General features: G+C 37.0%; 1 protein-coding gene and 1 long non-coding RNA gene across 2 annotated transcripts in view; one reads left to right on the forward strand and one right to left on the reverse strand.

The window, feature by feature from the left end:
* Positions 1-16,733, forward strand: part of LOC122355493 — a 65,220-nt gene that overhangs the window by 30,646 nt on the left and 17,841 nt on the right. The window lies entirely within an intron of this gene.
* Positions 1,140-10,500, reverse strand: pmp22b (peripheral myelin protein 22b). Its single transcript, XM_043253897.1, has 5 exons — positions 10,344-10,500; positions 9,664-9,758; positions 9,385-9,478; positions 4,445-4,585; positions 1,140-2,788 (listed from the first exon to the last, which is right to left on the reverse strand). The coding sequence occupies exons 2-5, from the start codon at positions 9,739-9,741 to the stop codon at positions 2,628-2,630; spliced, it is 474 nt and encodes a 157-aa protein (XP_043109832.1). The 5' UTR covers positions 9,742-9,758; positions 10,344-10,500; the 3' UTR covers positions 1,140-2,627.

The raw sequence follows: 16,733 nt of genomic DNA on the forward strand, positions 1-16,733 counted from the left end.
GAACCATCTGAAACAAGTAGGAAGCGGCGACTTTTAAAAACATTACACTAGCATTCTGAAATTCAAATGTTTCAGAAAACGTACGAATCACAATTTTAGGCTAACGTTTTAATAACACTGAATACCAGATAACTTTGGACAAGTGTTTTAATAACGTTACTGAAAATGGAAATGCATTAGTTCACAACTTTGAGAGAGGATGCTAAGCTCCTTGTTAGCTGTGGTGCTGTCGAATGTGATGCTAGTAGAATGTGGGTCTATCAATGAATGAATAGCGAATGCTAAAATGCCTTTAGAAATCCATATTAAACATGGCATCTATTGCAATGGTAATTTCCAACGCTGGATGGCAGCCTTTCTCGTATTTTCACATTTCATATCGCACCGTTTAAATAACACCACTAGGTGGCACTGTTTTCTGACGATTTATTTTTCTTCTACGGGCGCTGAAGATTAGCATGCGATGTGTAGAATTGTCTGATAAATATTCACATTCATTCTATACCTGTGAAAACAGAATTTATTTTATTAAGGTATTTGCACTTTGCTTTTATTATTTGCTTTCGACTGTAAAAAAGAGAGACCATTTTCCGGCAAGCAGTGTTTTTTTTTAATAGCTTTTAATAAACACACAAACACAAGCTTTGATAAAAGAGGCGAGTCAGAGGCACAAGTTGGGTTCTCGTGAATGAACAGTCTTCATCAGAGCTCACACTCCTTCAGACATGACTTACAGTACAGCTGTTTTCAGAAGGAGCACCACGACATTCAATTAAATACAAATTTTACACCGTCTACAACTGTTCAGCCAGATCGAACGAATACAACACAAATCGGTTGTTATTTCAGGCTTTAGCCTTACACTGTCAAGTAACGACTGTAGTCTAAATTATGTAGGGAAATTAGCACATGCAACATTTTTCTAGTGCTGGTCCCACGTCAGAACAGACCACATATCGATTATATGTTAATATTTTTAAAGGGATTATCAAGCGCTACATACAGAAATCCCTTTACACACAAAAACGTATCATAAACTGTTTTATTGCAGGTAAAATAAATGGTTGTCACAAAAAAAAAAAAAAAAAAGCAGAAGGGTGAGACATTCACCAGGCCATGAAAACAGGCAACGTGATCAGTTCATCATAACAAAACATCATTTATTGTTTTTGGAGTTGCAGGAGAAGCAATCTAATACATGGTCCTCAGAATAGGGCCTTTAATTGTAAGTAATACGTTTCTCTTTTAATACAATCACATGCTATTACAGTACATTGTGAATTACTGTGAGTTATGTGAGTAGAAACGGAAGCATCTCGCAAATGGTAGACATCGCAGCATGTTATATTTCAAGTATTGAAAAATCTTTCCATGCATGCAGGTGTTATGGTGTGTCCACCATCAGTGGTCAGTTCATAACACATTTTTTTTTACACAACATAACTGCCACTAGGATGCTTTTAAATGTTTTTATGGATATATTGTGTATATAGAGATTTGTAAGCTGTCATTTTGATACTATACCTATTAAAAACTATACCTTCATTTCATGTTCACTTTATATTTTTATATGCTAGTCTGATTTGAATATGCAGGGCCTTCGCCTCAACTGTTTAATTATGTAATGCCCCGATTATAGTAACAGCTAACAAGTGACCAAATCCATCAAACATTATACATTTAAATTGTATTACATGAGCGACATTTACTGAATTACCGCCTTTCTCAAATCCTGCTGCTAATACTGCTCTTAAAAGTAACTTTAAAAATCCAACTAAAATCAATAATTCCAAGTCTCTGTTTTTACTACAATTCCTCCATCGCAATCTCCCAAATCTAAACTAATAACCACATGTTATTCAGAACACATTTTGTTTGTTTTATTATAAAATGAACTTTTTTTTTTCAGTGAGTACTGTATATACAGCATTGCGTTATAGGCACAAGCACAAAATATTCAATGGCGTTCTGAATTTGGCTTTCAGTCATGTTATGTCCTTCTAAATAAAGTCTAAATGGCTATTAGTTAAAGGAATGGTAAATACATAGCACCATTTTTTGTTGGAAAACAAAAACTACCAAAACAAAGCTTTCAAAACTGCCGATCTAACTGTTTTTTTTTTTTTAAGGTACCTCATCTCTAAATTCTCTAAATTGCAGCTTCATTGAAAACACTTCCTTTTGTTGTCCCTAGAATTTAATACATGCACTTTGGTTAAAATACATCCAAAACCTTTTTAGTATTTTTGGCCTTATAAAGGAAAGAAAAATGGAGACAAACACACATTATGGCTAATGATGCACGTTTCTGCGACAAACATACACTCTAGGCACTTAATTAGCTAAAAGAAAAGCTCTCAGAGGTTCTTTGTCAACAGAGCAAACATAAAATACTATGTACATATATGTAAAAAGTGTTATAAATAGGTTTTAAACCAAAGATACTATATACACATCTTCAAATGATGACAGTATTGAATATGTCTTTTGGGGGTGGCAGCGGGGTTGGTTTCGACTGACCCCCTGGGTGAAGAGATTGCGTGATTTCACTTCTCTGTGGATGCAGTGCGATACTTTGGCTTCGGAGCTGTATTTTCAGGTGGCGGCCACTAGAGAGTGGTGCCACCTCACTCTCGTTTTCTCAAGATGACGTAGATTAAGCCGCTTATGAACGCCAGAGGGAAGGCTACCCAGGCCAGGATGTAGGAAAAGCCGTAGGACTCTGACTCAGGGACCCATTGGGAGTTCATTACCGTATAAATGATAGCTCCGCTCATAACGAAAAGACCTGGGGAAAGAGGAAGACAAGGAAAATTAACTGTCTGGAAATGAACAATGAATCTGTTCTCTTATGCAAACGTTTATTATACACACACACACACATATATATATATATATATATATATATATATATATATATATATATATATATATATATAGTGCTATATCAAAAAATGTATCACAATTAATCACACAATATACACAGCACACATACATATATTATGCAAACAGCAAGCAAACTTTTATTTTGGATGCAGTTAATCTATTTATCTATCCATCTATCTATCTTCATATGTTTCCCACCATACTTCCATTTTTGTTATTTATGACTTTTAAAAGTTTGGAGCCAGTACGTTATTTTTTTTCCTTATGCTCACAAAGGCTTCACTTATTTGATCAAAAAAACCTGCAGCAGCAACTAAAATATTGTGACAATTTTAATTATAATAGAATGTAGTAATAGAATAAATAATATAACATATACTGAAGATTTACAGAAGAATAGAATAGAATAGATTTTTAGATAAATATATAATCTATTAATATTAATATTATTATTAGAAACATTGTTTATAAGGCTTAGGGACACTTTTGCAGCCAGGATTTTAATTGAATGTGCTGTAATTGAGAACGATGTCATTTACAAGAGTTAATATTGAATATTACCTGTTACTAACGTTTATCTAAGAAATTTTTTTGCCTAATCTTGACTATAAGGTATGCATGAGAGGGAGGAAGTATGACATGGCACTTTCATCACTTTCTTTTATGTCAGGCAGACCACAGAACACCTCCAGAGCGCCAGTCTTGACATTTCATCTTGTGGCAGCGGCTGTGTATCCGGTGCCAACTCAGTGGGCACCTGTAACTGTCTGGCTTTGTGCTGTTTACACCCTCGGCTCTCCTCTGACATTTAGCTTTCAATTAATGTCCATCCTCTCTGATGCGAGTCACAGATATGAACTCTGAAAGCCCTCAGTACGTACCGAAAGATCAAGCATTTGTGGCGCCCACAGAACTATTCATTATCCAGGCACCGTAATGATCTCTAATAATACTCCATCTTCATTACATCCCAAAGACCCGAGAATTTAATTAAACATTTCTAATGAGAGCCATCATTTTACATTAGCCCCAGTTACAATACAGTACGAGACTCTAAAACTCCATATCTGATCGCTTACACGTATTCTTTTTCATAAATGAAGAGAAACGCTTACTCCTTTTGGCTATGTATAACTCTGCGTGCCGCATGATTTAATCTTAAGACATCGTAACCGAATTATCTGCAGGAAGCGAGCGCATTATAAAGGGTTCTCCTGCGCTGTCTGTGGTTTAATGAGAGTTGACAGGACTCATTAGACTAACAAGACCAAGGCCAAAGGTCTTTCATGTCGCCGAATGAAAGCAAATAGATCTCCATAGGAGCAGAGGAGATCAGTAGATGTCCCATAGATAATCTTTTATTAATAAATGGTAATTGATCTTAGATCACCTGAGCCAGCTAGCTTAAATGCATTTGCAGTATACGGCTTTCCTCCATTTCAACGGCGAACACTTTGAGTCCATTAACACTGCATGAGTGTGTCAGCGTGTTACGTCAATCTCGTTAGCATCTGCAAACAACCAAATCGATCCATTCACACGACGCCACCATACTCACTAGCAAAGATCTGGAATGCTCCAGTGAGGAAGAACCGTCCTCCCTTCTGGAGGGTAAAGAGCTGGCAGAAGAACAGGAAGAGAGACAGGAAGCTGAAGATGATTGACAGGATCATGAGAGCTTGGACTGCCTGGATCCAAACTGAAAAACAGAAAGCATATTAAAACATTACTCCTGAAAGCACTTTGAGCTTCGCAGACATAAAAACCTTCGCTCTTGGGAAGGAGAGGGTCATTTTAAATGAACATAAATGGACACTGAGCAGGTCATTATTTCTTCTCTCATCTGCTATTCTCCATCGATCACAACAGCTAGACTGGTATTGCACTTTTACTTCATCGGCGTGCAATTGGAGATTGGAGCACTTAGATATCTATTATTGATAATGACAGAGGGGAGTCTGCAAAAAAATAAACAAACGCCAAATATTGCTTCATAATGAACTTGTTGTTGCATTTAAAGTTTTGATGGCTGTTTCATGGATATAAAGAGCACTGGAGAATCCAGGAACTCTTAATGCATTGTGCAATCACATAATGAGGTTTCTCTTCCTAAAAGCTCTTAGCAGGTTACCAGCACCTGATATTGATTCACTTTTGGCATGCCAGGACCATAACACGACAGCAAGGAGCTCCATTAACTCTATATTACCTGCATTTGATGGCTTTTAAAGCCCCCCGTGTGTCATTTTTATCCTGCATTAGAGCCTCTTCCATGTGTGGACAGGAAAGTAAATGTTAGCATGAGGACTTTCCTGTACAACAGGAAACATTTCACTTGCTTTGCTCATCACAAGATTTTTAATAATCTTAGGATCTTGTTCTCACTGCATTGTTTTTAAATAGAACTATATAAAAACAATATTTTTTTACAAAATATTTTTTCACTTTATTATTCTTTGGACAAGATGTTCTTCCATCAATTGAAAGCCGGTAGCGTGCTGTGAGACTGGTTTGAGGGAGTTTGGGATTGATGAGGAATGTCATGACAGATGTTTTTGTTTAATGTTTAGAGTGTATTCTGGCTTTGGAATGTCTCATTATGTACAAATTTTTTACCATTGTTATCCTCAATAGAGTTTAAATAGGTTTTTTTCATCAGTAGTTACTCATTTAGTTTGAAGACTTCTGCTGAACATTAACATATTAAGACGCTTTTAGTTTTTGCCCATACTAGGTCCAAAACTTTTGACTTTCATTGTACACTCTTAAAAATTAATCTATAGTTCTATTAAGAACCTCTAAATTCCATGGATTGCACAAAAACATTCTTAATGATGGGAAAAGTTTCTTTAGATGTAAAATGCTCTTCCTTCTAAGAAACACCAACTTATTTAAGAACTGTTTGCTAAAACCCAAAATGGTTCTCCAACCTTGGAACCTTAGGTTCCAACCTTACTTTGTCTCTACAGAAGAAAGTCATAAAGGAATAACAATAACAAAACTGTAAATTTAACTATATCAATATAGTGTCCACACCAATGCACAATAAACATCTGTCCTATAAATGCTTCAGTTCTTTAAAGCAAGACAGGTTGCAACTGACTATCAATGCTTTGATTGCTTTGATCGTTCATCCACTGGAAAAATTCATCAAATTCTGTCATTATTCAACTTTTAGGAAGCGTTTTGCTGTTTCTTTAAATCATATAGTAAAATGTAGAAAATGAGAAACGTGAGCATGGACATGTCATAGCTCTACCTTTAATGCTCAAGCAGTAATAAGTGGAATGCATGGGTTGTCCAGCATGTCTATTTCTTATCCAAGGGTCATTCCTGTAGAATCAGGTTTCTACCTCTCTCTCTCCTTCCTCTCATGTTCAGCTGTGTCTGCCACTCCCCTTATAGTCACTAGAACTGTCAAACCCCTGAAGCAGATCAACCCACTACCCCTACTCCAGCCCCCAGAAGAACCAGATTCTCTACTAAAGCCGGTTTACAATATTACGTTACTTGAATATAGAAACATTTGATCAGGTCCTGAAAAAAACTTCATAAACAAATCGACTATTTTGCACTTTTGTGGGGAAGAGTTGGCAATACGAATGATCCAAAGTTTAGGCAATGATCTCATTAGCAGCAAAATCGTAAAGCTGAGGCACACATGGATAACCCTAAAAGGACAAGAAAAGCCCATAAACGGATTGTGCCTGTAACATTCTCAGAATGGAAACAACTTTGGAAATGGCATTTGTTTTGCTCCGAACATCCCATAAGAGACCATGTGAGGAGACTATTCTAGTATGCATCCATAAATACTATAGGTTCTTCTGCTATCTGTGTTTTGCACCCACGCAATGCAAATGATACAATGCAAGTAAAAATAGAAGCACATCCCCTCGTACAGTCTATTTACTCAATGTTACTAAGTTTATCTGCTCTCACAGAGTTGTGACATTTGGAGTTTCCTGATATAAGGTGCGGCTGTAGTCATTTTGAGCTTGACGACACCCTACGTATTTCTGTCTGCAGTCATGCATCTAAGGCAGGGATTTGTATTTCAGTATAGAAGGTTCGTTTTGGAAAGCGGGGGCCTTGTGTTTGCATTTAGAGGGGTACGTATGGTCCTGGGTGTGAAGAATGTGGCTTAACAGATGATAAATACGCACCGCGAAACATAACACAGGGGTGCAAGTTCGTGCGCTGATACTAGACTGCCATAACCCCAGTTTGGCGCATGAAATGGCTCTCTATAACAGGATGATGAATAGGATTTCATGCATACTTTAGCTGCCAGTGTTGAGTAGCTTCGCCATGCCAGCTGTTCCGCATCACTCCCGGTGTAAAATACACCATTCAGGTGATCTCAGCATGGATTTGCACTTGATTTGTCCCTATCCCTTTAGGGATTGTGCTGAAGTACAGAATGTTTGCCTTTTATCCAATATAATAAATAAGAAGAACATTTTCCCTCTTGATTCAGCACCAACATCTTAAAGATGTTAAAGGACTATATTTGGTTTGCGTTTTTATAGATGTAAACAATGCAAGCCGCCTTCAGATGGCAATGCAATATTGAGAAATGCATTATACTGTAAGGGTGAGTGAATCAAATATAAAATTATTTTTTTTTATACATATATAAGGCCGTTAAATGTTAATTTATAAATGTACTTTTGTTAGTTCAAGCAGAAATATACACCATTTAAAATTGTTCATGCTTAAAACCCTTATTGTTAAGCGATGAATTATGTAACATGAATAAGTAGCATGAATTATGAAGTTTGGGGTGATTCTTTTAAATATAAACAGTTTTCTTTTTTGTACTGAAAATCTAAATATTACCAAAAAAGGAAGTTTTTAAGCAATGTATTACTAATAAAAAAAATAACTTTTTATATATAATAATTGTAGTAAATTTGCAAAATTTAATAATGGACAATGATCTTTACTTAATATCCTTAATGATGTTTTTGCCATAAAATAAAAATGGCTATTGCTACAAATATACCCATGATACTGGTTTTGTGGTCCAGAGTCACATTTAAAGTCTCTCATGCTCAACAAGGTTGCATTTGTTTGATTAAAAATACAGTACAAACATAAATGTTGCGAAACATTATTGCAATTTAAAACGTTCTGTTTTGTTACATTTTAAAATGTAATTTATATCTACGATGCAGATCAGAATTTTTAGCAGCCATTACTCCGATCTTCAGCATCACATGATCCTTCAGAAATCATTCAGTGTGCTGATTCAGTGATAAAAAGCATTCCCTGATTTTGAATTTGTATTATTATCGCTAAATAATATTATATAATAGCAGTTGTATTTCTAAATATTTCTGTGAAAACTGAGTTTTTCAGGATTTTTTGATGAACACAGAATTAAAAAAACATTTACTGTCACCATCAACTGAATGTTTTTATGAAGGTTGATATATTAACAGCAGTTTTGTTTGTGTGCAAGTTAAATGTCATCTGACATTCTAATTAAAAGACCAATCTGGCCATTTCATGCACCAATGAAAAGACTTTCTTCATAGCCTAGATGACCATCAAAAATCAACTTAAGTAACCGAAAAGCAGCCTTTTTCCAGCAATCATAGCAGTAACTCGTGAGACAGAAAAACCCTGTGTGCCAACCCCCGCACCACGCCCTAAACAAACACGCCACATTATAGGTGCTACGCCAACTGACTGAGAGCTATGAAATAACACAGCAAAGCGTTCTGGTCCCGCCTCATTACCAAAGTGCACAGAGAGGCGTTTCCCGCTCAGAACTATGACATCATCTCACCCTCCAAGATCAGCCAATAGCGTAACAGTGATCCGATTGAGCATGCAAATGACTTAAAATACAATTTTTTAATTTTTATACATTAAAGAACACCATTCCGGTATACGTGTTGCACGGCAACGATGTCAAGTTTGTATTTTAACCAAAAACATCTCTCAAACTACTTTCGTTGTTGTGTTAACAAACCCGACACTGGCCTTTTGATTGGTGGGTGTGACTCGAAACATGCCGCGTTCGGCCTGCGGCGATCTGATGCTACGATGTTACAGACAGATCAGTCTAAATCGAATCTGCTTTGAATGCTGCCCCACCCCATATGTTCTCAAACCTCTTTGCGACCCAGCACCCTCCACTCCCAAACAAGGGGCCCGAACTCAGAGCCGGCGACCAGACTATTTATACAGAGCTGATGTTGAAGAGGGGTCTGTTGTGGGTTGAAAATGCATGCTCGCATTCTCACCCCTAGATGGCAGCACAGAGGTGTGAGGCAGAGTGGGCACACCCGCCACAAAGTGCGGTAAACAGGCAAAGGGGCTTTGACAGCTATGCCCTCCCTGAATAACCTGCTATGTGTAACATACCGAGGGTGGCTCTTTAACCCTTTACAGAGAGGCAGACGTTTTCCTATCTTGAAATGAACGTTATCGCACCGATTAGTTTTTGTCTTCTTAAACAAATCTAAAAATGTAGCAGGATCTTACCTCCTGTGTCAGCAGGGTCACATTTACTTGCTCCATTCAGTGTGGTGCAGTTTGTCCAGAGGTCTGAACTGCTGGTGGGGTTAACAGCCCATGCCTGTTTGATTCAAGAATACTCTTTAGCATGGGTTAAACACATCCAAAAAAAATTCTCTTTCAGATAGTTTTAGTGCCTGATTGATTGAATTTTCAATTGAATATCGGAGAGACTGTAGATAGATAGATAGATAGATAGATAGATAGATAGATAGATATGAATTTAATAAGCTTTAGAGTACTTACGCTGACTATAGTAGACACGAAGAGCAGAACCAGTGCTGCCACATGCAAGACGACGATTCCCAGTAAGAGGAGCAGCATGATGTTTCCTTAAGGTTCTGTACAAACACCGAAAGATTTTTGTTGATAAAATACATAATTGACCAATTATCAGTTTTAATATAGCCCTTTAATAATATTTTTGCTTTTGGATTTAGGCTGTTATTATATATATATATATATATATATATATATATATATATATATATATATATATATATATATATATATATACACACATTTTTTTATTTAATATTCGAGTGTTTTTTTAATGCGTCAAATATTACCACATAGTACGTGTCTTTTAATATAAACGAGCCTTTAAAACTTTCTTGATCTTCCAGTTTTGCTGTTTGTTGACATTATGTACATCATTTTCCACCATCACTTTTGGCGCAAAAGAGTGCTACAACGAAGTTGACAAGCGCAAAACCAACCCATATTCTGTAACAATTAAGCAACGATATGAATGCCGTCCTAAAGTTAAAGTTAGCCTAGAAATCGCTGTTTGGTTGAGCCAAACATGAAAGTGACTTCTCTTATCCCGAAGACAAGATTTACTCTCCTCTCCGACCCGCTCCGTACTTTTCAACACTTAATAAACAGGCAACGTGTGTTCGTGCTGCAATATGAATCCAACTTACTGCGAGCAAAGCGAAAGTAAGTCCACAAAAATTGGAAGAAAACGCCGAAATGCAGCCGCGCCACTCGTGTCAAAAGCACTGCGTATTTCCAAAGTCCAGATCCCTGCGACTAGATTAATGTGCCGTGTGGAGCAGCGGCTTTAAAGAGTCTCATTATGGAGATACTACGCCCTTTTTTTGCGTGGCTACGTCAGGCGCGCCCTCTCTGACAGCAACACTTCACAGCGAGATCGGTGCGTAAGAGCGCAGGAAAACCACCGGCTACTTAGTCATACAAACTCAACCAGAGCTATGTTTGGTTCTCATGGATACCAGCGCGGTTGAGAGAAAAAAATACAACTGTGCTAGTAGGTTTGTGAGTTATGTTCTTCTCAGAAAGCCTTACTGTTTTGCAAATTGATTGCAAAGTCTTCAGGACAGAGGATAGTTTCTTGTATAACTGTAACACTTTAAACTGGAATAATGTCTTTATCCTCATTACAGTCATGGTTAAACTGCAAACGCATGATCATAACAGAATTAGTTTGACTTTGAACTCTGGATTGTTTCTGAAGGCAGTAAATGAATACCGAAGTACTGTATATAATGTTTTCATCTGTGGCCGTTCAAATAAACAAGCAAGGATGGTTTGGGGGCTTTTTTTTTTTTTTTTTTTTTTCGGCTCATTTGGAAATTGCGCCGTGTTCATTTTCTTTGGCGGTTGCTATGTGAATGAGCCATACAGACTTGTTAAATGGTTACTCTCATTTCTCCACCGATACCTTCTATGTGGAAATGAGCATGACCATTAGCTGGCCTTTGGGAGGCCTCCAGGAATTTGCAGAATTCCTCTAGAAGAGATTCCCCTCCCTTCCTTTCTCCCTCTCATCAGTCATCAAATGGGAAGTCAATAAAAAAAAAGAGGGAGGGCTGAAAGAGTGGTGAGTGTTCCTCCTGATATGAAAGATATTATAAAGTGTTCAGATAATCAGGGAATGACAACGGACAACAGTGAATCTTGAAATCTATTATTTATTGATTTACTTTGATGATGATTTTGGATTGAAAAACAATGTAACACGTGTGTGTGTGTGTGTGTGTGCGTGTGGTTTTTGCTTCCCCTAGCAGTTTTTGATGACATGATCTGTGACTCCTACAGTACTTGACAGTCTTATCAGGGGTCAGTTGTGTTGTCAAAGACTCTTTGTGATGCTGATTGCAGTCGTATGCTGTCACTACCTCTGCTGGTTTACATACCATTTAACTAGACTTTACATGCTATTTCAATAGTCAACATGCAGTGGAATGCATTTTGTGTCCTTGAGGGGTTTTTACAATCATAGCTATAGCAAATCTAGAAAGATGAACTACATGGATGGACGAGCGTTCAGGTCATGGAACATGAGGATGGGAACTGAATTGATGCTACATTGTTGCGTATCTGTGAGAGTCCACACATTTTTTTTTTAACCAGCCGCGTGATAGTGGCTTGTTGTTCTTGCTTATCACCCATTGACTCAAGCAAGGAACAATAATCCCTGTGGTACTATGGAATGTTCTGGTGTTCCAGTTACACAAACTAGAGATAACATGGGGAATGCAAGCTTGACATGTGTGTAAATGGGGCCTTGTGTCCTCCATTATATTTGACTCTCCTTTGCCCGGTCAGAGAGAACAGCTGTGATTGTAACTGTACTTGTTCAACACTTTCAAGGCATTTATGAATCTGGTCATTATTAAAAATGTGCTTTCTGTAAATGAATAAACTGATTATTTAATGAAATGTACTGCAGGCTGCAAACATGGACTGCTAAACAGATGTGTTACTACTTTATATGGCATTTCGCAACATTCTTCATCAGTTAGTTTATTTTATTTCATTGCAGTGTATTGTTTATATATTCTGATCAAATACCATTAGCCTGAGATCCCACTTATTTCATTTTATGACCTCCTTTCTCTTTGTCTGCCTGACCCAAGCAATATTAGAGCAGACACGCTTTGGAGATCTTCTTCCATTATGAGCAATGCTGCATCCATTAAAAATGGTTAAATTGGAAAAGTTTGCCATATATGCCATAAGTGCAAAGAGCATTGTATTCATGGAGAGTAACAGGTATTGGATCTTTGGATAGTTTTGGGTATGGCGATCCCATATATGCCAATGTTTGCAGAAGTCTTGAGTGGAGATTGGAAATATGGGATCCATGCCAAGAGTGTAAAAGTGGTAGATTACACACACACACACACCACCTGAACATGCTCTAATGTTACACTCTCCAGCCATTAAGAGTGTTTGATTTATATTTGTGAGCCACTGAGAGACAAGGCCAGATCTAAGTGCAGGGGTGTGTGTTTTGGGGTGGGTACGTGGGTTAAGTGTTTGTGCGTGCCCACATTTTAAAAGATTCATCCAGGATTTGTCAGACTTGTTTGGGTTTGCAAAGTGGTTTTGACTCCTTGACTTTAAATCCCTGGAAACAAAAGACCCACAACAGCATGTGTCCATGATAAAAGCGCTTGATTCATGCAAACTCAAGGACCTTTTCACTGATAGGAGCAAAGGAAATAGAGAAAAAAATAAACCGCGAGAGACAAAGTATTAAAGTGATTGTGCTCTGGTTAATAGAAGTTGTTACACTCTCACAAAAACGTACAAAAGCTGTCACTGGGGCGGTATACCTGTTTCAAAAAGAGCACTTTGTACCTTTTAGGTACCTACCGTTTAGGTGATATGTGCCTTTAAGGTACCAAAATGGACCATTTAGGTACAAATGTGTACCGTTTTAGAAGGGTACCACCTCAGTGACAGCTTTTGTAATTTTTTTTCTGAAGGAGTAGTCATTTATATGATAATGATGTAAAAAAAAAATAATAATCCTGCATCCACCCACAGCATTCTACATCACAACAGTGACTTTCTCTTCAGAAATGTAGAAAATCTATTAAAATACATTAAAATAATAGTTTTTTTTTAAAGAACCTTTGACTAAATGGTCTTTTCCCAAGCATCCAAGTGTTTTTCTCTCTTGCTTCATTTAAAGACTTCAACCAAACACCCGTTATAGACCTTACCAAAAACGAGCATTTCGCAAGAAGTCCACCCACAGCTTATTCCTAACCTGCAGGGAAAACAAAGCTCTTAAATGATAGGGCTACCACAGAACGCTGCATCTGTTGTGATGCCTTCAGTGCCAGTTAAGGGCCATGTTATCACAATAAAATAGCAGGAAACTAAACAGGGTTATCAACTTCACACCCTGAGCGAATTTTGTTGTAGAATGAGTCAGATTTTTTGAAGTTCTACAAGAAAATTTAATGTCATTTCACTACGAAGAACATTTTGTGAAATGGAACGGTTCTTCGTGAAACCATGAATGGCAATAAAGAACCTTATGAAGAGGGCGGTCTCTGGGAATAAAAACAACTGACCCCTTTTATTACTCGAGGTTGTGAGAGTAAATAAAGGTCTTTCAAGGACTGCACAGATGTTTGGTTGCTATTATACTCATTTAGACCTGTCATCATGTTTTCATTATGAGCCCTGAGCTCGCACATACAGCACCTAGACGGTGTATAATATGACACACAAACACACACACACACACACACACCCACCGACGCACCCAAACAAGCTTATAGATTTATATTCGTGTGTTTGTTGATCTGGACTCTCAATCTCACTTCCCTTAGTTCCCATTCTGATGCTGTGTGTCACATTTCCTGCGGTTTCCCTGGAGACGAAGCCATAAATAAACACCAGCGGGTAGTATAAAAGCAGAGACTGGACGCTTGAATCATCCCACAGCATGATTCAGCAGGAGACAGAGAGGATGGGAGAGACGGAGTCCACAAATTTAGCCCCTCTTTTTTCCTAAATGCTTGTCGATAAGATCATTAGGCCATTTAAACGATCGATCAGATGAAGTCTTCAGACTTCTAGCAGACAGACTTTTGGCTCCCGGCTGTTAGTTCTCTTTTGATATTCTGTGTCAGTGTTAGTGGGCTGATAATCCTGTACAGCTTCATTTGAATGAAGATGTTTGAGGTCACACAAGCATGAACGACAGGGATTTCCCTTTTACCCGCTGTGCTGTGGTTTAACTGCAGTTGATCAGGGTAGCTGTGTCCGCATATCTTGACTACTTCAGATTTCCTGTTCTGTGTTATAGTATATCATTTTGCACTTGAAGGGCAAACCATTTTAAGAAAAACGTTTTCTTTCTCTCTTTGTATTTCCATTGTGTTCTGTACAGCTCTATCGTTGTAGTATGTGAACTATTTCCTGACATAGAATGTATCCTCTAGTTTAGCCCTGTGCTCACTCAACCCTGAGGTCATTATCATTATTGGATGCACCTGAAATAAATTGCATTATGTCATAGTCTGGCGCCACTGTCACTATAGTAACAAGTTTAGATATGACAATGTCAAAGAGTTTATTTATTTCATCTATCTCAGAGCATTTTGTGCTGCTTTCAGGGAATCAGCACCGTTCTACACTACTCTTTTATTTTACTTTATTTTATTTTATTGACAATTACGATTCCAAATAACCATTTTCTATTTTTATACTTCAGTATAAAATATCAAATTAACCTTCGGAAAAATTTTAATATGGTGATTTGGCAAAAAAAAAAAGAAGAAAAAAATAAGTATATATAATATATATTATTAAATATATAATATATTATTAAAAATACTAATGTTGAAACCATCCTTAATATGTTTGTGGAAACCATTTTAATTTTTCATTGATCAATACCTGAATAACAGAATAAATTAAAACATATTAAATGAAAAAGTAACATTTTAAATGTATTTTCTGTTAATTTTCTGTATTTTCTGACTTTTTCTTTTATTTACATAATAATAATAATAATAATAAATATGTTATGATATTTTTCCGAAAACCATAGTACATTTGGTACTCCCTTTCTAGAATGAAATAAAATAAAATAATTATACACTTTCATGAACACTGTTTTATCATTAATAGTCTAAATTGTCCTGTGTTGCTTATGTGGGCCAAAAAAATTTAAATAACAACAAAAATCACTATTTATTTATTAATTTATTTTTTGTCAGCTATACCAAAGTAACAAAGATAAATAATACACATGAAAAATGATACTGTTATCCCTGTGTAGTCTCTACAGAGAGATGCGAAGATCTAATGAGATGACTCTAATGAGAAAAAAGTTGGCTGGCTGGTCGGAGGTTAAAAATAAAGCCTGAATATGTCAAGACCGTAGTGAAGATTCCAGAGTGCATTCTCTGAGGACAGGGTTAAGAGGAGAGGGCTAAGGCCAGTTATTTCTGTGTCCACTGAATTGTGTCTTCTGCTGAGGACAGAAAATATGCACGTCCCCAACTAAAGTTCGGGCTTGAAGTATGTAGTCTTGACACAGATGTAAAGAGCTAAAGAGGGAACGAGAAGGTGGAATCAGAGAACCTCTCCTCTGTCAGTAACTCTAATTATGTAATGCTGAGAGATTTTAAGAGCTCAGTAATGTGAAATACACAATGGTAGAGGCTGTTTCAGAATGAGTAGGTTCTGGATTGCTTTCTGGAATGGATTGAAGGGAGGATAGATATGTCAGAGGAGTGATAATTGGGAATGGAAACGTCCTCCTTGTCCTCAAGGTCATAAATAGTTTCTACTCAAAACTGCATTCCTAATTGATTGAGAACTGAGAACGTTTGCAAAGTCAGAACTGCAGCATATAGCCAAGACAATATGAATTTAGCAACTTTTGCTGTAAGTAAAACAGTTCCAAACAACAAGTCACCTTGAACCATTACGTTTCAGAAGAATACTCATTCCTAAATTAATTATTGTTTTTAAAATTATTAATTAACAGCTCACAAGTAAACAAATCACATGAATGAACGGATAAATGGTTCATTCATAATTTTCTCCCATACCCGAATGAACTGTTTCTAAACAAAATTTAAACAAACCATGAATAAGTCACCTTTTTTATGTTTTAAAAGGTTCACTGATAGCCATTTAGTCTCTTTCTTTCTTAAAATAAATCAGTGTCTTTATACAAATTGTTTAGTGATTGATTTAATGACTCATCAGTCACCACATATTGGTGTCACAGTGTAACTTGCAGTCCCAGTGCTGATAGTCTGTGGTTTTCCCGGGGGTAAATTGTCCCCAATAACATGATATTTATTTATATTTATGTGTTTGGGCTAGTTTTGAGTAGCAGTTGGCTGGGTTTTGTTATGAAAACCTGGCAACCATGGATATCAGTGATAAGTGACATGCCAACAAAAAAGTCATATACTGTATTTGCTCCCTCTAAAATGCTTAAAGAAATACTGAATCAGAATCATGTTGAGTGGAATTTGAATCAGATTCAGAGTCGTGAAGAATCACTTTAGCCTTAGTTTGACTTT

The sequence above is a fragment of the Puntigrus tetrazona genome, chromosome 12 (assembly GCF_018831695.1).
Source record: "Puntigrus tetrazona isolate hp1 chromosome 12, ASM1883169v1, whole genome shotgun sequence".
NCBI classification, from domain to species: Eukaryota; Metazoa; Chordata; class Actinopteri; order Cypriniformes; family Cyprinidae; genus Puntigrus; species Puntigrus tetrazona.

Excerpts from the sequence above, each read along its gene's own strand:
- pmp22b (XM_043253897.1), bottom strand. The coding sequence starts at position 9,741 with ATGCTGCTCCTCTTACTGGGAATCGTCGTCTTGCATGTGGCAGCACTG. Across the intron at positions 9,479-9,663 it reads TCGTGTCTACTATAGTCAGC|GCATGGGCTGTTAACCCCAC; the intron begins GTAAGTACTCTA and ends TGAATCAAACAG. Across the intron at positions 4,586-9,384 it reads TGACCCTGCTGACACAGGAG|TTTGGATCCAGGCAGTCCAA; the intron begins GTAAGATCCTGC and ends TCTGTTTTTCAG.